The sequence below is a fragment of the Anser brachyrhynchus genome (assembly GCF_964034855.1).
Source record: "Anser brachyrhynchus genome assembly, chromosome: 19".
Lineage (NCBI taxonomy): Eukaryota > Metazoa > Chordata > Aves > Anseriformes > Anatidae > Anser > Anser brachyrhynchus.
In genome coordinates, this window is record NC_137712.1 from 11,954,785 (window position 1) to 11,977,488 (window position 22,704).

The 22,704-nt window shown below is 64.2% G+C and overlaps 2 protein-coding genes across 9 annotated transcripts in view; both read left to right on the forward strand.

Annotated features, from left to right (window-relative positions):
- PHPT1 (phosphohistidine phosphatase 1) overlaps positions 1 to 19,645 on the forward strand; it is a 102,853-nt gene extending 83,208 nt beyond the window's left edge. Inside the window, exons 2-5 of one of the 5 annotated variants that reach the window (XR_013940954.1) lie at positions 17,952 to 18,127; positions 18,324 to 18,448; positions 18,811 to 19,083; positions 19,194 to 19,645. Coding sequence is in view for 4 of the 5 variants with exons in the window: in XM_080562154.1 (XP_080418280.1) it covers positions 17,968 to 18,127; positions 18,324 to 18,448; positions 19,194 to 19,286 (378 nt within the window). In the remaining variant the exon portion in view is untranslated. The remainder of the gene's footprint in view (positions 1 to 17,951; positions 18,128 to 18,323; positions 18,449 to 18,810; positions 19,084 to 19,193) is intronic. The other 4 variants (XM_080562154.1, XM_080562156.1, XM_080562153.1 and 1 more) reach the window with 4 other exon arrangements.
- Positions 338 to 17,859, forward strand: AJM1 (apical junction component 1 homolog). 4 transcript variants are annotated; one of them, XM_080561491.1, is made up of 3 exons: positions 338 to 2,188; positions 12,209 to 12,282; positions 13,942 to 17,859. In XM_080561491.1, exon 3 carries the CDS (start codon positions 14,004 to 14,006, stop codon positions 17,259 to 17,261), a length of 3,258 nt encoding a protein of 1,085 aa, XP_080417617.1. In that variant the 5' UTR covers positions 338 to 2,188; positions 12,209 to 12,282; positions 13,942 to 14,003; the 3' UTR covers positions 17,262 to 17,859. The 4 variants fall into 4 exon arrangements, with proteins under 4 accessions (XP_080417617.1, XP_080417615.1, XP_080417618.1 ...); XM_080561489.1 differs by lacking the exon at positions 338 to 2,188 and adding an exon at positions 9,311 to 9,635; XM_080561492.1 differs by lacking the exons at positions 338 to 2,188; positions 12,209 to 12,282 and adding an exon at positions 9,311 to 9,635.
- Positions 19,646 to 22,704: the final 3,059 nt, after the last annotated feature.

Sequence of the window (22,704 nt, forward strand, 5' to 3'; positions counted from 1 at the left end):
AGGAGGGCATGTGGCATATTTTGGCTTTGACGGCAAGGCCAGAGAAATCCTATCCAGTGGGTAAAGTGGGAGGGTGGAGAAGAATAGCAGCAAAAAGGCATTTTTTAGACTTAGATTTATCCCTTTTCCAGGCAATGCTGAACTAGTTAAAGCTACAGAGTAAGGTGTAATCCAGCGCTGATAAGCGTGATTGAGGTGAGAAAGAAATAGACCTTGTCTGAGTTGGGCTCACCCATGCCCAGTCTTTCAAATAAGCTAAATATAAGAAGTATGTGTACGTGCCTGTCACTGTGGGGAAGCTTCTGCAGGATCACATTGATATAAATAGATCCTGTGAGTATCTCTAGAGTTACCGGTGTATGTTTTTATCCGTTTGGGCTTATCAGTCATCCAAAAAAAATCAAGACCTTAAGGCTGAGGAGCTGCAATTTCTTACGGTTAACTCTGGCCAGAGCTGCATGTTGTATAAAGTCTCATTTGGTAGAGAGCAGCAGGAGGGAGAAGTGCAAATTTGTGTAGTCTGACGGTTTAAAGAGCCTGGTTCTCGAGTACAGCAAGGGCAGCCCTGGCCTCGAGGGCTACTACTGGAGGCACACGTCTGAAAGCTGCACTGCCTGCTCCCCTGCCTCCATACTGCTGTGGGACTGAGATCCCCTGGGGTGCTCTGACATGGTACAGTTAAATCTCGGCTTCCACTGCGCCCATCTGAAGCCAAACCATCCATGATAAGTCATGAGAGGTAACTGCAAGGTCCTGTTCCCACCCCCTGTATCTTCCCAGCCAGGATCACTCAGCTGCTAAGTCACACCTGCAGCCTCCATTTGCTTGAAGCATCGAGCATTGGGCTGCCTCACAGGCCCAGGAGGAGAGGGGACTTGGCATTTACCTGGCATCTGGGGGAGTCTGGACATCTGCTTTGTGAGCAGGGTTATGGTTACCTGGGATAGCTGGTGCTGTGCTGCTAACCCGAGATGTGAATGGGAGCTATGTGCCCAGCATTTGTTTTGGGGAGGGTTCCTTGCTATCCCCATCCTTGGAATGGTAAAATTATGTTACGGTTAGCAGTTCCCATCACTGTTGGCAGTCTCTGGCATATGACTTGATGCAGCTGTTGTGGCAAGACACAAATGAAGTCGTACTCTGAGAGCAGGCCGATGTTCTGATCTCTGCAGGCTTTGCAGTGTGCCTTGTGTGCAGACTTCACCATGGCTCCCCAGCTGGGAGCCGGTTTGGGCAGGACCTTCTAGCTCACCTGCACCTGAATGGCCTCAAGCTGTCTGACTCCTCTGTGGCTGTACATCGTCTCCTTGCAGATTCATCTAGTGCAAGGGCAGCATGTTCGCAGCATCCTTCTGATGGCCCAAGTCTCCTTAGAACAGGTGGCCATCCCTGCTTGCTAAAGCTCTTGCTCGTGTTAATCTGTGTTAGTCACAAAACTCATCCCTGCAAGTGAATCAAGCTGCTTATCGCTGCTGCCGAGCCGTGTACCCAGCCCTGCGTGGCACAGTCTGTGCTGAAAGGAGCAGGTTTCTCCATACCCAGCCTGTGCCTTCCTCCATCCCTTTGTCAAACACCAGGTAGAAGATTACCACCAGGACAGACGGACTGGTCCTGGCAGTGCCAGCCATCTCCAAAACAGCTCAGTTTCCAGCATCCATGCAGGAAGCTGTACGTCAGTCTTCTGCCTTGAGGTTTAGGAGCTGTCTGATAATTGCCATCCAATTTTATTCCTGGCCAATTTCTGCTTATTTGTTCTTTTGCCAGCACTGTTGTTTAAATACTGCTCCACCTCCTCAGTCCTGTGCGGACAGGGCTCGTATCCCTGCTCTGCCTCATCCCTGCTCTGCCTCTCTTCTGCCGCACAAGCTGTCCCCTGGCTGTTCTAGCGGCCGTCCTTGGCACCAGCTCCACTCTGAGTTCATCTTTCTGAGGCTGTGCCAGTCCAGATGAGGTCGTGCCAGGGCTTGTACTTAATGTTTCCCATATAATGCATCTCCTGCTGCATCCTGGGATGGTGCTGGCTTTATTCACAGCTGTTTCTTGCGGCGGACTCACAGCTAGCAGCTGGCTGACTGGTGTACTGGGTCTTCATCGTTCCCTGTGATTTATGACGGGCCAAATGCAAGGAGTGCAATGATCCTGCACTTCGGGGGATTCAGATTCACCCTACTTCTGCTGCTCCCGTAAGGTCAGAGCATGTTTTCCCTTGGCTTGCCAAGGCCTCGGGTGGGAACATTTTTATGTTAGGTTATTGAAGCTCAGGTATTAGCAGGATGCAAAATGGATGTGGGAACTTGCAGGTGCCTTTTGAGGAAGCCTGCTCTGCAGAGAGCCGTGCAGGCTCCTGGAGGTGCTGCGGGGCCGGGCAAACAGCTGGACTGTGACAGGAGCCGGTGCAGGACAGGGCAGGCAGGTGGCTGGGCCGGGGACAAGATGAGCGATGGACGTGCTGTCTGCGGCTTCCCTGCAGTTGAGGGCCCTGCTCCTTGTGAGATCCCAGTTCTTGCCTGCTTCTGGGATGCCCCTGAGCTCGCAAATGAGTGATTCTGGGGAAATCCTGCAGTAGGATGGGCTTAGGGACCAGTTGCTGTAACCTAGCAACAGCCTTCATCATGGCATAATGTAATTAATCCAGAGTTGGCTCAGTCTGGTGCTTAAAGATACCAGGACAAGTGGTGGAGCCTTTTTAACTTGTGGTTTTGCCTCCAAAACAAGCCTTCAGCATCTCAGGCTTCCAACATGTGCTTGGCCCTAGGATGGCTCACAGTGAGTATCCAGACCTGTCCTTCAGCCACTTTCCAGAGAGGTCGCTGAGCAAAGGGAAACAATCCCCTGGTGCCTTGAGAGAGCTGTTGTGCCTGAGCCCCACGGGCCCTACGGGCCTGGGCAGACCTTGGCCAAGGGAGGAGATGTGGAGTAGTTGGCAAAGGTTCAGGCGCGGAGCAGCCTGCAGGAAGCCAGGACGTTACGGGTTGAATCAGGAGGTGTTATTTGTCTGCACGTGTGCTGTGCTCAGAACTGGATGAAGGATGCTGTGTGGGGCCGCAACCCAGCCTGCAAAACCCATGAACGTGTCGTTATCTCCCAGTACTGCCCGGCTCTGGCTGACATCGGGAACAAGGAGGGGAGGCTGGCAGCGTGGCTTTCTCTTGCAGCGTAGGTGAGCTGGGAGGAGGAGGCTGTCGTGTTTCCAGGTGGCCAGGATGACCTGCAAGGTGCCGCTCTCCCCAGTTCCACCTTCCTGGTCCGCAGCCACGCCGTGCCCTTGTCCTGCTCCAGGCGGGCATGTGCGGGTGGGCAGCGTGTCGGCACGGGAGCTCTGCCTGCGCGTGAGGTTTGGCCTGGGAGGCAGATGCAGACGGAGACTGTGCTGGCATGTGCAGGCTGGCAGCAGGAAGGAGCCAGCCGGCTGGGAAAAGAGCAGGCTTCTCCCTGGAGCTGGTAGGAGAAACACCCCTTGTACTGTCAGCAGAAAACAGTTCCAGCGAGAGGGGCAGGACAGGGGGCTTGCTGCCTTGAGCACTGCCCGGTTTAGGGGACACCAGCCCAGCACGAGGGGTTGGTTCACGCATCACAGCGGAGGCTGGTGGGCAGCTGATGTCTCGGGGGGATAACGAGCAGCCGATGCTGGCATGTGGCACTTGGGCGGGCTGGAGCCAGGCCCTGGGTGCGCTGCCGCTGCCCGCTCAGCCGGGACCCAGCTCCCACCGCCTGCTGGGGCCGCACCGAACTCCTTGCCTGCAGGGCTGAGGGCACCCAGCCGGGCTGCAAGGCAGGCCCCAGCTCCCTCCCTAGACCCCGAGGCAGGCAGCAGGACTGGCTTCTCCCTTGTGTCAGCTAGGGAAGGGAGACGATGGGAAGAGGAGAGAGGCTGGAGGAGGGTAGAGCCCCACCACAGCCAGCCCAGGCCCAACAGCTCCCAGCTCTGTGCTGCTCCAGGGGGGCTTGGCTGCTCCTTACTCAAGCGTCACCCCCAGGCGGGAGGCGCAGGGCCCGGTGAGCATCAGCGAGGGGCCAGGCAGGCAGGGCAGTGGGCAGGGGTCCCATCCCGGCCAGGGTATCCCCACATTGCCATGGAAATGGGATTTCCCGGCAGCCTGTGGTGGTGATGCCTGCAGAGAGGTGGTGAACAGAGAGCCTTCCCTGTGCCCCTTGCCAGGGGGTGTGAGCAAACATGGAGCCCTATTCCCCCAAGCCTGCCTGTGCCCCTCTCCCCCTCACCCCCCACCCGTGGATGGGGCAGGGGACATGAAGGCTGCCAGCCCCAAGCTGTGTTGGCCCCACCGAGGCTGCTGCGGTCCCCAGCGGGCTGCAACGCGCTGCCCTGCTTGGCTGCCCACGCAGCGAGGATGGTGACGGGAAAAATGAGCTTGGAGCAAAGGGAAGGTATCAAATATTAATCCCTGCTGTAAATTCAGCAGCGTGGGAGGGAGAAGAGCAGTGCACAGCATCCCTGGCACCCTCCCGGTACCATGCGTGAATCACACACAGGCCCCCAGACCCCCTGGGCCCACAGGGGCACAGCACTGGATGCCCATCGCTCCATTTCCCATGGGGTGGCTGTGGCAGGGGGTGCTGCAGGCCCTATCCCCACGCTGTTGCCCTGGTGCTGGAGCCCTCACTCTGCTGGGCGCCGCTGCAGTGGCGGCAGCCCCCACGGACAGCGAGCGGCCCGGGATCACACAGAGCCAGGGACCGGCAGCCACCACCGGTCTTGCCAGCTCTGGGGCACCTGAGCACTGCGGGCAGCTCTTGTGGTCACACGTGCGTTCTCCGGGTCCTGGGGTCACGTTCAGTGACTTGGAGAAACCCTTGGAGAAACACAAGCCCCGAAAGTTGCAGAGAACCAGCAAGAGCTGAACAGAGCCTTGGAGTAAATATGTTCTCTTTGACCAATCTCCGAAAAGCGCCCGGCAGCGGGGTCTAAGCTGCCGGCCTTACCCAGCCCCAGCTGTGCTGGTGCCACGGCCGTGGGCTTCAGGGGGATCAGGGAACGGATTTGCTAAAATAAATAAAGCGGTGGCGGTGTTGGCAAGTGCGAGGCAAGTCCCAGGCTGGTCCATACCAGGTGTCCTGGCTACAGCACGGGCCCTGCATCACCTCCGAATGCTCAGTACAGAAACCTGACCCGGCCCCGCAGGCTGTGCGCTGGGGTTGCGCGGATGCTTCTGCCGTGTTTGGGAGGGCGAGTACCCCTCTGCCGTGACCCAGAAACCGTCTCCACGCCTGCCTCGCTGGAGCCGCTCGTGCTTGGTTGGAGCCATGCCCAGGCCCCGTTTCTCACCGATCACCCTGTGAGCACAATCGCCCTGACGCCAGGCTCCATCTCACCGGTGTCCCCGGGGCCAGGCTCGCGGCTGCCTACGCAGCGCTGTCGTTTCCAATTGCGGTCCCCGCGCGGAGCTGCTCGGCCCACGCAGGGGCTGCTCGCGTCCTCTCGTTGTGCAGCCATGCTGTTGGGGCTGCGCGGCCCTTCCTGGCACCACTCATGGGAATATCAGAGCTGCCAGTACGGGTGATGTGGGGATCTGCCACGTTGCCCACACGCTGTCCCGGGCAGCCCCAAACACCCACAGGGTGGGATTCACCTGCCTTGTTCCCTGGGCTTGCAAGGGCAGCCTGCAGGAGGGAGGCTTGGCCCTGATCTCCCCAGGCTGGGCGTTTTGGGGACCTGCTGACCACGTAGCTTCTGCCAGCCTGTCCCATCCCGCTGAGCAGATCCCGGGCTGTGACCTGCACTGGCCTGGCCGCCCGGTCCATCACGACTGGTGGGTCGGCAGCTTCAGCCCAAGGTGCATCCGTGCTGGTGGGCATGCACTGTCTTGCCAGTGCTCAAGACAGAGATGGAAGCCACTTCTACGTTTAATTCCTTTCAAATGATTTTTTTTTCCCATTTCTTTCTGAGCCTCGCTGCAGTGCCAGCTCCCTTTGCTCCCCCAGACCTGGCCGTGCTGGGCTCCCCTGGCTCCAGCACACCCAGTGCCCCAGTCCCGCTGCCAGCCTGATGCCAGGGGGCTCCTGGGAAAGCCCCCTTGCTGCAGGATGCTCCCTCGCTGCCTGTGCTCGCTTCCTCGGTGAGTCTTGGGCCCTCCTGGTAGAATACAACAGCATTTTGCAAATGCCCAGGAAGGGCCCAGCTGTGACGTTGCCCAGCACTGGCATGGCCAGAGCTGTCCTCTCCCATGTCCACGCTCCAGGCCTGTGTCCCCCCTTCCATCGTGTCAGTCAGTGCCGGAGGCTGGGACCCGGAGAGCCCCCGTCCCAGCAGGAGATCGGAGGGCTGTCCTGCACCGCTCACCCGCTTCCCCCCTGGGTCAGCGTCTCGGGGCACCCGCTTGGTGCTCCAGCTCCTGCCCCAAGCTGTGGTGCTCAGCACCAAGGGGCCTCGGGGGCTGTTGCCGTGGCAGGTGCTGCCCTGAGCGAGCTGGGTATCGCATCTCTAGCCCAAGTCAGGAGGGAGCTGGGCTTGGGGCCAGGCAGCAGCTTGTGAATCCAGCCAAGCCCAAAACCTCTGAGATTTTTCCATTTCCTGCCGCCCAGAGATGGGGCTGCCTCTGCCAGGTCACCCTGTTTTTGCAGCCACTCCCTTGCCACCTGCGGGGCTGTGCCGGTCAGAGGAAGGCACTGATGAAAATGAGCAGGGGAGCTGGGGGTGTGGCGGGACTCGGGGATCCCAGCACCGGGGCCAGCAGGATGGCAGCGAGGAGATGCCCGGCTCTGCGGCAGCCCCGGTGGGATGGGTGGCTCCCAGGGCTGGCAGGTGACCCATGGGTGCTGCCTGTCTGTCCCCACAGCTGCCCCCTCCCGCGTTCCCAGCTCCCCACGCTGTCCCACGGCTCCAGCACAGCAGGCTGGGGCAGCTGTCCCCATGCATGGTGGGATGCCCTGGTGGCACTCTCAGCTCGGGGACATCTCAATGAACCCGCAGGTGCAGGTGGAGGCTGGAGGGGTCCGGCACACTGCGGGGCAGTGGGGATTGACCCCTGCAAGCAGCAGCTCCCTCAGCACAGAGTCAAGCTAAATGGGACGGTTCAGGGAGGCTGGAAATAGAAGAAATGTCTCCAGGCACCCTATATCCCACAGCACTGTGGGAGAGGGGGGGGGACAGCAGGGACCAGCCCTATGGGCTTTGCATCAGTGGGGACTGGTCCCTGGGGAGGCCTGGTGTGATGCCCCCTTCCCCACAGGCTGCACAGGTTGGGGGTGAGCCCCCCAACCCCAAAGCCGAGGTTGGTCCTGCCTGAGGCGGCCAAGGGCACAGCTGCTCACAGCCCCCAGCACTTCCCAACCAAAACCAGCAGCCACACGGGGGGAGGAGACGGTCCCACTGCCCCTCACCACAGGGCGCATGGGGACACAGTCCAGCCTGCTCACCGCCACTGAGCCCCATTGCCCTTGGGCAGCTGAGGCTCTGTGACGGCCCTAAAGTGTGGGGCTGGGGCTCTGAACAGGTGACAGCCACTGCGGACTCCCACCCACCCTGGCCCTTGCAGGTGTCACCCAAATCCACAGCTGCAGGGACAGAGGTGGCACTGCAGGGGACGCAGACCCTGTGCCCTTGGCGCAGGCATCTCAGCACCTGCCTGGCAGCAGCATCCCCTGCATCAGGACTCTGTGTGTTCCCCACAGGATTTGGTCTCCCGCATCTTTTGGGTGATTTTCCTGGATTTTACCCCGTTGCTTTCTGGCTGGCTCCCAGCCAGCGCTGCCTTGCTTGTCCTGCCCTCCCTTTGCAGCTGCAGATTTACGCCCATCCCTGTGGCTGTGTGGGGTGCTGAGCAACACCCCCCCCCCCGCCCCGAGCTGCGAGCTGGCCTGGCCCTGGCACCCACGTGCAGCAGTGGCGGTGCGGCGAGCCCCGTCAGGGCTCAGCTCAGGCGTGGGGCTGGCTGGCGCAGGGCTGGCGGCAGGTGGGGAGCAGATGGAGCAGCGCAGCGGGGGCCGCGGGGGCCGCAGGGCTGGGAGCAAGGGGCAGCGGGAGCAGCCGAAACGAGCGCTGCGTCCCGCAGGGAGGAAAATGGAAGCGCTGAGGGGGAGTGACAGGGCCCCGGGCCCCAATGCCCTGCATCGAGAACGGGCTTCGCTCACCTGTGCAGCTCACAAGAGCTGCCCCTTGCAGCACCTGCAGCCGTTGTGCCCCGCTCAGCTGTGCAATGAATTCCTGGGGCTCAGCCCTCTCAGCTGTCCCCACAGCACCCCTGGGAGCACAGAGGCATTTGGGGGCAAAGTGCCTAACAGATGCCCGTGGCACATTTCTGCAGGGAGTCACAGCAATGCCAGCACCAGCACAGACAGGTGCTGGGTACAGCCAGCAGGTGCATCCCCGGACCCCCCGCCCTGCCCCTGGGCGCTCGGCAGCAGTGGGGGAAGGCAAGGGGACCGTCTGTCCATCTGTCCATCCCTGTGCACCACCACCACAGTCCCGGAGGCCACGCGTAAGGACATCTGCACCGGGTCACCGTGAGTCGGTTTCCAGACCTGAGCACGACTGCGAGCACTCAGCCAGCGGCGCTGCCCGTGCCTGGCGCTGCTCCCCGCAGCGGGCATCGCGCCACAGCAGCCCACGGCGCTCCCGCTCCGAGCGCACCCAACGTGTGCGTGTGCATGCGTGTGTGTGCGTGCACATGGGTGTGCAGGCGTGCTGCTGGCACGGCACTGACTCCAGCGCTCCTCTGCTCCGTGCACACACGCGACAGTACAGGGGGATGCTTGCAGTGCCGCAGCGGAGGGGGGAAGGATCTTTGCCGGGGAGGATTTTGAAATGCAGCAAATCCCATTAAGGCAGCCGCTGCGCAGAGACGCGGGCCTGCAGCTCGGAGCTGCCTGCGACCCCCAGGCCGCCCCGGCGGGTCCCCAGCGCCAGGGCCGCTGGCCAGGGCGTGCCGCCGGCGGGGGAAGTGGGGAAACTGAGGCAGGGCCCGCCCGCTGCGGCCGTCGTGCGCTGGCAGCCCTCGGGCACGGTGCCGCCCGTCTCGGCGCTGCCGTTGTGTCACCTGAGTGCCCCCCCCCGGGGCTCCGGGCGGAGGCAGCCCCGTCGCGCCGGGGAAAATGGGGCCGCCGCACGGCGGGCGGGGGGCCCGGAGTGCGATGGGGATGGGGATGGGATGGGATGGGGATGGGGATGGGGATGGGATGGGGTAGATGGGGATGGGGATGGGGATGGGATGGGGTAGATGGGGATGGGGATGGGATGGGGATGGGGATGGGGATGGGATGGGGATGGGATGGGGTAGATGGGGATGGGGAGGGGATGGGGATGGGGATGGGGATGGGGATGGGGATGGGATGGGGATGGGGATGGGCCGAACCGAACCGAACCGAACCGAACCGGGGCCGGGCGGGGGGCGGGGAGGCGGTACCGGGGGGTGGCCCCTGTCCGGCCCGGCCCGGCCCCGGCCGGTAACTCCGCCTGCCGTATTTATGGGAAAACCAGCGGCGGAGCCGGGCGGCCGCGGCGGAGCGCCGTGCCGTGCCGTGCCGTGCCGTGCCGTGCCGTGCCGTGCCGTGCCGTGCCGTGCCGTGCCGTATCGGGCGGAGCTGGGCCGGACCGTGGCCACCAGGGCGGCGGCGGGCCGAGCGTAGCGCGGCGGTGGGGATGCAGCGGGGGGGCCGCCGAGGCCGCGGGTGCGGAGCAGGTAAAGAGGGGACAGAGCGGGGGGGGGGTCGGGGCCTTCAGCACCCCCGGGACCGTCTCCTTGCGGCCCCCCTCGGTCCATCCCATCCCATCGCATCCCATCGCATCCCCCCACACTTCCCCCGTGCCCCACATCCCTGTTCCATCCCCCGTCCCCTCCGGGCCAGCGCCGCCCGGCCCCCCCCCCGCCATCCTCATCCCATCGCATCTCCAGCCCCCTTCCAGGACAGCCCCGTCCCCATCCGCATCCCGTCCCCCCGGGGCATCCCGCCCCATCGCATCCCATCCCCGTGCCCCCACCCCACCCCGCGGCAGTGCCCGGCCGGCCCAGCTCGCCCGGGGCCGAGCTCCGCGCCCCGCGCGGCCCAGCGGGCCCGGAGCCGCCCGGATGCCGGAGCGCAGCGCGGGGGTGCCCGGGGCCACCGCCCTGGGGCCGCCGGGGAGCGGCGGCGGCAGCGCCCGGGGCAGCCCCGGAGCCTCCCGGCCGCGTCCCGCAGCCCCGCCGGGGCGCCCGCCCCACGCAGCCACCCCGGCCCCTGGCCCGGGCCCTGGAAGCCGCGCGGGTGACAGCGGCTGCGGGGGGACACCGGGCCCGGCGATGCCTCCCGGCCCTAGCGCCCGACGCCCCCACGCTCCCGGCTCCCTCGGCCGTGCCCATCTGCGGGTGCCCCCCCAAGGGTGGGAGCCCCCAGCACCCTCCCCTGCAAGAGGAAACGGGGCCGGGTCTGGGGGCCGGGCAGGCGGGGGACATCGGGGTGGCCGGAGGGGTCCCTGCCCCTGCCCTGCAGGTGCCACCCGCCCCATGTCCAAATGCCAGAGCTGAGGCTTGGGGCACGGCCCTGCACTGGGGCCGGGTCCCCACGCTCCAGCAGGGCGACCCCCCCCCCCCCCTCCCGGCCGTGTAGGTGGGGCAGGGAGTGCAGGGGCACCCATGGGTGCTGGGGCAGGGAGCTACGGGTTCCAGGCAGGGGCTGTGGGGCTGTGGGGGGTGCCCTGGGCACAGGAGCTGGGGACAGGGGCCCAGGGCAATGGGGGGGGGGGGCAGAGAGCACTGTGTATTTGACATGTTCATGGGGGCCGGGGGCGGTGGGTTCCCTCACTGGGGAACCTGTGCACTGGCAATGCCCAGGGCAGCGTGTGCAGGCAGCACTGGCCGTCAGCACCCTCCTGCTGCGTGCACGGAGTGCGCAGGCCTGGGCTGCGCTCAGTGCATACGGCGCAGCGTGCGCAGGAGGCAGCACACTGGTGGTGTGTCCAGCATGGTTTGCACAAGCCCTGTACTTGCAGTGCACAGGGTTCCTGGGTCACGCTGTGATGCGTGCACACACACACTGCACCTAAGGCCGTGGATGCTGCCAGCGTGCTGGCAGCAGCCACAGGGCCGTGCACAGGCAGTGAGCTCAGTGCAGCGCAGTGTGCGCCAGCAGCGTGCTTGCGCTGTGTGCGGTGGTGCAGCGGGAGGGTGCTCGGTGCAGTGCACGTGGAGGCAGCTTGCTTGCAGCACAGGCAGGGGGCGTGCTGGCCGTGTACCCCGAACAGGGCACCCATGCAGCGCACCTCTGCATGCTCAGAGTGACGGCTGCAGGCCGGGTGTGGGGCAATGCCCAGACAGCACGCACAGAGCACGCACTGGCAGCGTGTGCGGTGCAGTGTGTGGCAGTGCTCAGTGCTGTGCCCACCAGCAGCACGCTCTCTGTGGGCACGGGGAAGGACGCAAGCAGGGAGCAGCAGCACTTGTGATGCCCAGGCAGTGCGTTGGGCACTGACACTGGCACTGCACAGCCCCTGCACCACCCACTCATGCCACATGTGGGGAGCGATCCCGCTTTGGGAGCTCCCCGAGGGCAGTGGTGCTGGGGATATGCAGGATGTGGGAGGACGGCAGTGCCCCTGCTCACCCCTAGGCACTTGGTGCCTGGACAGTCCCCCGCTGCCACCCTGGCTGACCCCATGGCTCAGCCCCCTCCTCAGGGGCCCTGCTGAGCGCCACCTGAGCAGAGTGGCCTGTGTGACACCGGTGTCTGTCCCTGCCACAGGTGGCCTCAGCAGCACCATCCCATCTCTGACCCCAGCACGCAAAGCTGCAGGTGCTCCCCGTGCGATGCTGCAAAGCCCTGGCTCCCCCTGGCCCCCCAGTGCGCAGCCGCCCCACCAGCCTCCCCACGCACCCACGCTATCCTCGCAGAGGAGGAATAATTCGGGGAAACCATAGCAACCCCGGGCCCGCGGCACTGGGGATGCCAGCACCGCTGCTGTCCCCGGGTTCCCCCACCAGCACGGCCTCACGCGGCTCTGCAGGCGGGGGATGCTGCTGGGGCGGGCGGGGGGGGGGGACGTGCCCCTGCGGTGTAACCGGAGCAGGTGTAACACGTGCCCCCCCACACACGTGCCCCGCTGTGTAATGCAGTGCCCGTGGCCCCGGGGCGCGGGGGAGCACGCAGTGGCTCAACGGGGCTGGGGCTGGCTGTGGTTGAAGGACCCACCTCACTGCCCCCTCTGCCCCACAGCCCCAGCAGCTGCCCGCCCTCGTGGCCGGGGTTCCCGGGACCCTCACGTGCCTCTTTTATTTTGCAGTGCTGGGATGGAGCCACCACGGGGCCCTCGGCCAGCTCAGCCCACCCACCCCATCCCTGCTGCGGCCGGACCAGGTAGGACCCTGGCCCGCAGGCCACGATTCCCTGCCCGTGAGCTGCCCCGACGCCATGGGGATGGGCTCCCCAGTGCCACTGCTGGCATCACCACAGCTGCTTCCCTGTGCCCTGTGGCCATGGGCCCTCCCAAAGGCACCTCCTGGCCTTTTCCAGACCGGCCTCCATCTCTCCCTGGCCACTGGGCTCCCCATTCCCCCCAGGGACATGTCCCCTGCTGCCTTCTCCCCCAACCCCCCCCCACCTTCACCCCTTGCCTAGCATCCGTGTCCCCCCCCAGCTTCAGGACAAGACAGGGGGTTATCCAGGTGGGAAACGAAGGCTACAAGGGAGCCAAGGCCTCTGCCACATCTCTGCGTAGTTGATACTGCTTCTTGACAAATAAAGTCTGTTCCTTTTCTCCCTGAAATACATTCCCTGTGGTCCTCTGCTTCTGTTCAAAGCAAAACGCATTTTGATGGCCTTTACCATGCACCTTTGTTGTTTCCTGGAGCTGCTCACACACACGTGTGCTTCCGTGCCTCCTGGCCAGGTGGCCAAAAAAAGTTTGAGTGTTAAAGACGGTTGGGTGTCCCCACTGTGGGCAAAGCTGGCTGTAAGCGCACTTGGTGCCAGTTACAGTCTGCAGACATTTTTCAATGGTCTTTCAATGAACACCACTGCAAAACCCACCAGATCCTCTGGGACCTTGTCTTCTTCCCTGGTCACTTTGGGGGTGCCAGGATCATGCTGGTGTGCCTCCTCGTCACATGTGTGGCGGGGGACTCTGCCCCCCCAGCTGGGAGCATCATCCCACAGCACTGTGGGCACTGTGCAGGTGCCTGGTGTGCACCGGATCCTGTGTCCTGTGTAGACGCAGGAGCTACAGCCCCTGTCCCACCAGCAGAGACGTGACTTGGTGCAGGACAGCCTGGGACATGGGAGAGGACAAAGCTGGAGGGCGCTGAGCGAGCACAGCCCCTCCGGAGCTGGATTATTGGCAGGAGTCTCAGGAGCACAGGTAGCCCAGGGGTGCTCCGAGCCGTGGCTGGTGGGGAAGTGGCAGAGGGTGTGGTGAGTGCTCACAGTGCCTGTCCCTGAGCAATGCTGCTGGCTGGGCTGTGCTGCCCGCACTGCTGGGATTGGGTGCATCGTGTGCTGGGACAAGGGTGCGCAGTCCTGGGACACCCCCCTGGCTGCTTGGCTGGTCACGGTGGGATGCCGGGCACACATTTCCCATATGCTACAGACCCTCCCCTTACTGAGTCCCCCAACCCCTGTTCTGAGCTTCCTTGTGATGCTGCAAGATGGTCCCCATGTCCTGCGCCCTGGCCCCAAAAGCTGGGGCAGGGAGGTCAGCGGCCTCCTCTCCCTACGGCGAGCTGGCACAGCAGTGCCACGCAGCTCTTTCTTCCCAGGTGCACCTGCAGGTGCTATGGCATTTGGTCCTTTATTTGTACTCCGGATTGCGAACATCTCCAACTGGCGTTTTTCTGCTTCTCCCCCCAGCTGGGAGCAGCCTTCTAAAAGCAGCAGCGGAGGCTGAGACACCCCTGATCTCCCAGCTCTGAAGAGGTGGCTGAAATTCCCCTGAGCCAAGGGCTGTGGGGCTTTATCCCAAGCTGTCGTGGCCCCTGAGATCCTCGCCAGGATTTAGGGACCTTGTCTGTTCTCTTGCAGGGCCAGCTGCCTTCCTCTGAGGCCATCTGAAGGGGACTGGCGATAGAAGTGTCACTTTTAAGATGACACGAACGGACCCACCTGACATCCTGGTGTCTACGGTGTACCAAGACATAAAGGTGGCCTCCACAGCCCCCGGGGATTCGATCGTCCGCCAGCCCCTGCCACGATGTGATGCCTCCATGTCCTCCTCCCTGCCCCGCGAGCCGCAGCCCTTCAACAAACGTCACTGCAGGAGCTTTGACTTCCTCGAGTCGCTGGACGAGCAGCTGGGCACCCCCCCGGCCATGGAGCGCCCCTGCCCACATTCCGGCACTCCCGAGCCTGTGCCGGGGCTGCCAGGCAGGCGCGCGCCCCCGAAGCCAGACCCCTATGGTGGCAGGGCCCCCCCGCCAGCCAGGGAAGCTTCCCGGGGTGAGCCGAAGAGGCGAGCCCGGTCCAAGAGTGCGCCACGGGTGAAGTCCACCTTCACGCCGGTGCCCATCGCTGTCACAGCGTCACCACCGCCAGCCCGGCGTGGGCGGGAGGCGCTGCGGGTGGTGCGGGAGACGTCCCGCACCGAGCCTTCGCCGCGCCGCGAGAGCCACGTGCCCCTGCGGGCGCTGGCCAATGAGGTGCACCCCATCAAGCTGCAGCCACAGCGCAGCAGCGTCAGCCGCATCTCCCCGCTCTGCGTGGGCAGCAACTGCTTTGAGGAGGGGCTGGGCACCAAGGTGGGCGCCAGCCCCCACGTCAAGTGCCGGGTGGATATCAAGCCAGATGAGGCGGTGCTGGTGCACGCCGCTCGCAGCCTGCGGGCCACACACAGCAGGCCAGAGCCACCGCGCTGGCCCCGCACACCTGGGGCTGCCCGCAGCCTGGCGGTGCCAGGGAGCAGGCAGGTGTCCGTGTCCCGCACACCCACCCCAAGTGACTCCTACAGTGGGGAGCCCCCGCTCCTGCCCTACCCTGGTGAGTACTACGAGGCGGACCCCCGGGCACTGGCATACCAGACGGTGCCGGTGCCGTCCTCACGGGACTTCAGGGAGTACCCCGAGAGGGGCTGCATGACCTTCTCAGCCCCCAGCGTCCCCACCAAGTTCTTCTACGCGGAGGAACCAGTGCGGTGCCCCAGCCCCGCTGTGCCGCTGCGGAGCTCGGGCTATGCCAGCTACCCCTACCCCGGGCGCCATGGCCCCCCGCAGCACTTTTATGCAGAGGACCCAGCCAAAGCCGGCGTCCACACGGTGCCACCCCGGACGTTGTATGTGGAGGAGGCACGGGGCTTCCCCGTGCAGGAGGCACCCACCCATGCCTTCTATGGAGAGGAGCCCCGCTTCTATGCGCCCCGTGGCACCCCCATCAAAACCGTCTACGCTGAAGATGCCCGGACATACCCAGCCCTCGGCTCCTCAGCCAGGGTCTTCTACGCTGAGGACTACGGGAAGTACCGTGAGCAGGAGATGCTTTCACGGACATGCCCCCCTCCCCGCAGCACCCAGCCCTTGCACTTTGGCGATTGGTACTGCCCCGAGCGGAGCGCGCTGCCTTACCAGAGCTTGCAGGTGTCGCGCTTTGCCCCACAGCCAGCCGGGCGCGAGGCCATGCTGTCCTCCTGGCACGCCAGCTACAGCACAAACCCCCCGCGGCTGGGCCGGGACAGCCAGCACTACTCCAAATCCTGGGACAACATCCTGGCACCTGCAGCACGCAGGGAGGACGCCCTGCAGCGTGGGCGCAGCTACGAGAACCTACTTGCCCAGGAGCAGCACCGTGCCTTATCCCCCGATGAGCGCCGGCAGCCGGTGGTGATCAACCTGTCAAGCTCACCCAAGCGCTACGCCGCCCTGTCCCTCTCAGAGAGCTCCATCCTCGAGCGCGTGCATGCCGATGGCAGCCGTGGCCCCCTGGGCCGCTCCTGGTACGTCACGCCAGAGATCACCATCACCGACAACGACATCCGTGCCAACGGGCTGGGCAGGAGCGAGAGGCGCTCGGCCAGCTGGGATGTGCTGGATGCGGGGCGGGAGCAGGCGCCCTACGCTGTGCCCTATGCCCCACAGCCTGTCTCCAAGGAGAGCAGCTCAGCACGCCAGCGCAGTCTGGAGCAGCTGGACGAGCTCATCACCGACCTCGTTATCGACTACAAGCCGGCACCGGGCCACCATGCTGGGGACAGGGACAGCCTCGCCGAGCAGCTCAAGAAGCTCCTGAGCACCAGTGCCCCAGGGCCGCCCCGGCGGAGCGAGGGGAGGAAGGTCCCTCCTGGAGCGCCTGAGGGGCTCCGGCCTACAAAGGAGCAACCGGGTCCCAGCTCCTTTGGTAGTGCCCCACGCCCCCAGCCCTCCCCGCCAGCCACCGGCACCTTTGAGAAGCCGCTGGAGAACTGCTCGCCCGACCTGAGCGCGGAGGAGGATGACATGATGATGTGCTCGAACGCCAAGTGCCGGCGGACGGAGACCATGTTCAACGCCTGCCTCTACTTCAAGTCGTGCCACAGCTGCTACACATACTACTGCTCCCGGCACTGCCGCCGCGAGGACTGGGACACACACAAGGAAAGCTGCGTCTATGGGCGTGTGGGCAGCGTCTGCCGCCACGTGCTGCAGTTCTGCCGGGAGAACACTGAGGTGCACAAGGCCTTCTCGCGCATCGCCAAGGTGGGCTACCTCTCCCGAGGCCGCGGCGTGCTCTTCCTGGGCTTCCCCAACTCGGGCTCGGCTGAGAACTTCCTCCAGTTCGGCCTGGAGAGCCTGCTCATGTCCCCCACCTACCTGTCCCTGCGGGAGCTGGACAGCTACTCGGACAACCTGGGGGACTACGCCCGGGAGCTGCGGGAGACTGGCAACCAGTATGACCCTGATGAATGTTTCCTCTTGAATGTAACCGTGGCCGTGGCCCAGAAAGTGCCAGAGAGGCCGTCTCCGAAGATGCAGGTGCCAACGGTCAGGAAATACGCCAAGGTGGCCTTAGCCTCCTCCAGCCCCGAGAAGAAGATCCCGAAGAAGGAGCGGGACATGGAGACCTTGATCCTGACGCCACCGCCCGGCACAGCGGACATCGACAAGGAGGGCGAGGAGGGCCGCAAGGCGCGGGAGGTCTGCTTCATCAACATCCAGCGAGAGCTGCGCATCCGCGGCGTATTCCTGCGGCACGAGTTCCCCGCTGTCTATGAGCAGCTCTGCGACTTCGTGGAGAGCAACAAGCGCTTCACCCCCACCACCATCTACCCCATCGACAAGAGGACAGGCAAACAGTTCATGTGCATGATCATGGCAGCCTCCGAGCCCCGCACCTTGGACTGGGTGGCCAGCCCCAACCTCCTGGACGACATCATGTGAATGCGGCGCGATGAACATCTTCCCCCCCCCCAGCCCCCGTCTGACCCCTTCTGTAGACAGGCGTTTTCCCGGCGGTGCGGTGGGACGGGCACCCCCGTCGCTCCCCGCGGGTGCCAGGGCAGGGCAGGGCAGGGCAGGGCGCTGCGCCGGGGGCAGCCGGGGGCTGGGGACGCCCTGCGGGGGGGCTGCACCCAGAGCCGCCGGCTGCTGGGCCGGGGCAGCCGCGGGGTGGGGGCGGGGGGGGGGGGGGGGAAGGAAGGAGCCGGGGCTCGCCACGGGGCACCGGGCACCGCTGCCGCTGCTCGGTGTCCGGCAGCACCCTGCAGGCCCCCGGGCGCCGCGGCCGGAGCCCCTCCGCTCCTGCCCCACGCACCCTGCCCGCGCCCAGGGACCCGGCCCGGCGCTGCGGGACGCGTCCCCGGGGGGGGTCCCAGGGCCCCGCTGCGGCTCCGGGAGGAGCCCCCAGAGCCCCAGGGGCACCGCTGGGCGCTGCTGGCGGCCCGCGGGGCTCTGCGGGGCTGCCGGGGGCGGCGGCCGGAGCCGGGACGGGGCCCGTGAGGCGCGGCCCGGGGCCGGACCCGGCCGGGGGGGGGGCCGGGGCAGGGGCCGCCCCGCCCGAGGAGGCCCCGCCCCGCGAGGCGGCTCCCGCGGAGCCCCGGCCGCAGCGGGCGGAACGGGCGGGGTGGGGGGGGCGGGGCCGGGAGCGATGGCGGCGGAGGCGGAGGCGGCGGCGCTGGGGCGCGTGGCGGACGTGGAGATCGACGGCGGCGGCGTCTTCAAGTACGTGCTGCTGCGAGTGCGGCCCCGCCGCGCCGGCGCCGCCGGGAAGGAGGTGGTGCGGGGCCACGGCTGGGCCGAGTACCACGGTGAGGGGCGGCGGCGGCGGCGGGGGGGGGCCGGGCCGGGCCCGGGGGGGTGGCGGCCGGGCCGGGGTCCCCGCAGGCGGGCCGCAGCAGCTCCCCCCCGCCCCGCCCGGAGCCCCGCGGTGCCGGTAACGGGCGCTGCCCCGGCCCCCGCCCCGGTCCCGCGGCCGCCTGACCCCGCGGCCGGCTCTCCCCGCAGCCGACATATACGACAAGGCGGCGGCGGAGCTGGAGCGGCAGGGCTTGGACTGCGAGTGCCTGGGGGGCGGCCGCATCTCCCACCAGCACGAGGAGAAGAAGATCCACGTCTACGGATACTCGGTGGTGAGTGCCCTGCCCGGCGGCGGGGGGCTCCGTGGGTGCCGAGCCCGGAGGCGCCCGGCTCTGAGCCCGGCCGGCGCGTCCCTGACGCGGGCACGCCAGGGTCGAGGAGTTTTCTGTGGATGTGGCTCCTCCTTTCTAATGGCTGCCGCTGAGGCTGCACAAATGGCCGCGCTGGTCCTGCCGCATGAAACGAGGCAGCGTCTGAAAGCGGGAGCGCGGAGACCGCGGCTGAGTGCGTGCTGAGCTGGGGGTGCCTGCAGGAGCCACGTCTTCTGCCCTGCGGCTCCGCGCCAGGCCCACCTTGGCCAGACAGCGCTCAGTTGCCTCCCCAGATCCGTTTCCTCTTCCCTTCCCTGCTGCAGCTGAAGCTCTGGCCGGGTCCCCGAGGGGCTCAGGGTGGAGGCCACGCACCTGTGTACCCTGAGAATGGTGTCAGTGATAGCAGCTCCGGTTCCGCCAGCGCCTATCACCCAGGATGGCTCTGGAGTGGTGAGGTGGCCCAGCACCTGGGCGGGCGCCGTGCTGCCTATCAGCCAGCACCAGGCTGAGCTGCGCGCGGTTTCAGCTGGTGTCACGTACTGACCGGAGCCAACGAGCCTTTCACAGACAGGGGATCAGTGGCATCTTCCATGGCTGTAGGTTTCTCCCAGAGCATCCAGTTGCTTTGAGGTGTCTCAGCTGCTTGATAAGCTCTCACAGTGATAACCATGCCTGCTTTACTTTTGGATTCTCTTTCCTCTTCCAGGGCTTTGGGCGAGCAAATCATTCGGTGACTACAGAGAAGCTGAAAGCAAAGTATCCCGACTACGAGATCACTTGGGCAGACGAAGGCTATTGACGTGATCTGGTGGGGCAGCAGCACTGGCATCAGCCTGGAGCTGGTGGGGCCACCTCCAGCACTCGGGAAATCGCAGCAGGGGCCCTGTGCTCAGCAGCACTCTGGGCTCCACTGTGTTTTCCTTGGCATTAAATTCACTGTACTGACGAGCTTCCATCCTCCAGGGGAACTTGCCCATCTCCACTGTCACTGGACTTCCCATGTGCCATGGACTCTTCCCATCTCCCTGCCACGGAGCCGCAAAGCCCTGCGGTTGAAGTCCTTACCTGGCTGAAGCTGGTGGGCACTCAGCCCTGGCCTCCCGCCGGCATGGGTTTGCCCCATGTGTATATGAGGATTAAACATGTTGGGGAGCGCCACTGGCCCTGCTCATCTGTGTGTTCATGGCTCAGCTTGTTCCTGCATGTCTGGGGAGTAACTGGGCCTGCCGTTCTTCACAATGGGAGTGAGCCCCTGCGTTTCCATTTCTGCAGAGACTTGGAAGCAGCATCTAGGAGGCAGCAGCGTGCATGTCAGGATTAGCCTTGGGAGCAGCTGAGACATAGGGGGTGGGCTGTGAAAATAGTGCCTGTCCTCCAGCCCTGAGGATACTGAGCAACACGGGCCAGGAGGAGAGCTGTGAGGGAACCTCCTGGAGAAGGCAATAGGTCTCCATGCCTGAGTAAGGGGAGGGCAGAGCAGGCACGCAGACTCCCTAGGCAGAAGGAGCACTGCGATAGCAGTGACCCACGGAACACATCTATGTTCGTGTTCTGGCCCTAGCTTCTGGGACGCTGAGGGCGTAGCTGCCAGGGAGCATGGTTTGGAAGAACATGTCCTGTTCCCACCCAGGCAGGACACCTGGAGGTAGAGCATCCTCCTTGAGTTCAAGGGCAGCCAGTGCTGGCTCCTGCTCCTCGACGTTTCCCAGCTTGCTCTTCCAGGGGGACTCTGCTTGTACTTCCACGGTGAGGAGGATGGGGGTGGTGAAAGGCTGGGAAAAGCTGCTGGAGGCTTTGGTGGTGGGAGAGCTCAGGGGGTGGGATGCCCTACGGCTGTCTTGTACAAAGGCAGGGCTGGAGAAACCTTACCTTCCCAGGCAAGCCTTTGGCCTGCCCCCAGCCCCTTTCATTCAGCTGTGCTGCTGTGTGCGTGTAGTCCCTCTGCTGGGCTGAAGTTGGTGGTGAAGGCCAGGCTGCAACTGAGCTTTTAGTACTGGTCTTCAGCAAGTATGCTCCCAGCTGCATCCTGACTGCTGTCTGTGTGGCTCCCTGCCTTCCCCAGTTTGTGCTTTCAGGGGATGTGTGCGGCGTGGACAGAAATCAGAAGCACAGAAGGGTTTGGGTTGGAAGGGACCCTAAAGCCCATCCAGGCCCAACCCCCCTGCCATGGGCTGGGACCCTTCCTGTCAGCTCAGGCTGCCCCCAGCCCCATCCAGCCTGGCCTTGAACACCACCAGGGAGGGGGCACCCACAGCTTCTCTGTGCAGCCTGTTCCTGTGCCTCACCACCCTCAGAGTAAAAAATTTCTTCCTTATATCTAAATATAAAACTACCCTTTTTAGTTTAATGACATTAAACTTGTCCTATCACTACACTCCCTGATAAAGCGTCCCTCTAAGTCAGGGTTTGGCCCCCCTCACAAGGAAAGGATCAAACCTGATCAGAGAGGAGGAACAGAGCCCTGCTCACATCTTATAAGCAAGGAAGACATCGACATTCAGATCTGGAGCACAGTGGCGCAGTGCCCTGGAAAAGCAGCTTGGGTGTTGATTCCTTCCTGGTCAGGAGAGTCCCATAGAGGAGATGTGCAGTGTTAGTGAGAGCTGACGTTCAGCCCTTGTGCCCCATGTCCTGCTTCGAACTTCTCATGTGCAATTGGAAAAAGTGTGCAATGATGGATGGGGGAGAGCTTCGTGGGCTCTCCCCCATCGTGGGCTGGGCTGGGGGTGCTCCCAGCTTTGTTGCAGAGCCCACTGCCTGGCTGGTGGCTCAGGGCTGGAGCTGTCTGCTGGGGAGGATGGTGTCCAAACCTGCCATCTTACAAGTTGGGGGGTGGGGAGGGGGGTAGGAAGGGAGAACACCAGGAGCCAAGCCCAGGTTCCCAGGGCATGCACTAGGTTGCACTGGGCCCGCTCAAGACAGAAGATCATCCCAAGACAATCAGGGAACTGGACTACCTCTCCTATGGGGAGAGTCTGGTACAGCTCAGCCTGGAGAAAAGGAGGCTCAGAGGGATCTCATCAATGTCTATAGATACCTGGAGGGAGGATGCCATGAAGACAGAGGCAGGCTCTCATCAGTGGTGCCCAGTGCCAGGACAAGAGGCAAAGGGCACAAACTGGAGCACAGGAGGCTCCCTCTGAGTACCAGGCAGCCCTTCTGTGCCATGTGGATGGTGGGGCGCTTGCACAGGCTGCCCAGAGAGGTTGTGGAGTCTCCAAAGCTGCATGGACGTGGTGCTGGGCACCCTGCTCTGGGTGGCCCTGCTGGAGCGAGGGTTGGACCAGAGGGACCCAGAGGTGCCTCCAGCCTCAGCTATTCTTTGTGATTCTGCGTGAAGAGCTCTGCTCCCTGCAGGGCCTGGGTGATACCACCCAGCGGTCACGTGCACAGGGTCCAATTCCCTGCACGTGAATGGCTGTTAGACGTCAAAACCTGGGAGGGGGGCATGAGCGTCTTGCATCAGTAGGATGGAGGAGCACAGCTTCCCTTCGAGCCCCTGAATTGCTGAGGTTGGAGGCACCTCCAGAGATAGCCTAGAGCAACCCCTGCTCAGGCAGGGTCAGCTGCAGGGGGCTGCTGTATCCAGAGGGGTTTTGAGCATTCCTGCAGATGGAGACTGTGTAACCTGCCCGGGCAGCCTGTTCTCGTTTTGATGACCCTCACCATAAACAGGTTTTTTCTTAAGCTCGGGTGGCATTTCATGTATTGCAGTTTGCTCTCATAGTCCTGTCCCTTCCTTGGGCACCCTGCTCTGGGAAGAAGAGCCTGGCTGCCTTGTCTCCGTTCCCACCCACGCTGAGCCTTCTCCAGGCCGAGCAGCTACACCTCTTGCAGCCTCTCTTCCTGCGAAGGATGCTGCAGTGCCTTCGTCATCTCCGTGGCCCCAGCTGGAGCACGTGCACATCTCTCCCCAGTGCTGAGCGGAGGGGAGGGCTCGGCCCTGCGGGAGACACTCTGCCTAGGGCAGCCCCACAGCCTGATGCCTCCTTTGCCCAGGGCCCGTGGGCAGCTCCCGCTCAGCTCGGTGCCCTCCGGGGCTCAGCAGGGATCCTGCCCACAGCCTGAGGGAGCGGCACGCAGGGTGCCCTGACTGAGGTGGCTGCTCCGTGGGAGGGCACAGGGTTTCTCGCCTCCGTGTGTCCTCACTCACACTCAGAAAGAGTCAAGCCCCTTGTTTTACTACACCTGATGCAATTGCGCTGTGCGGCGGCACA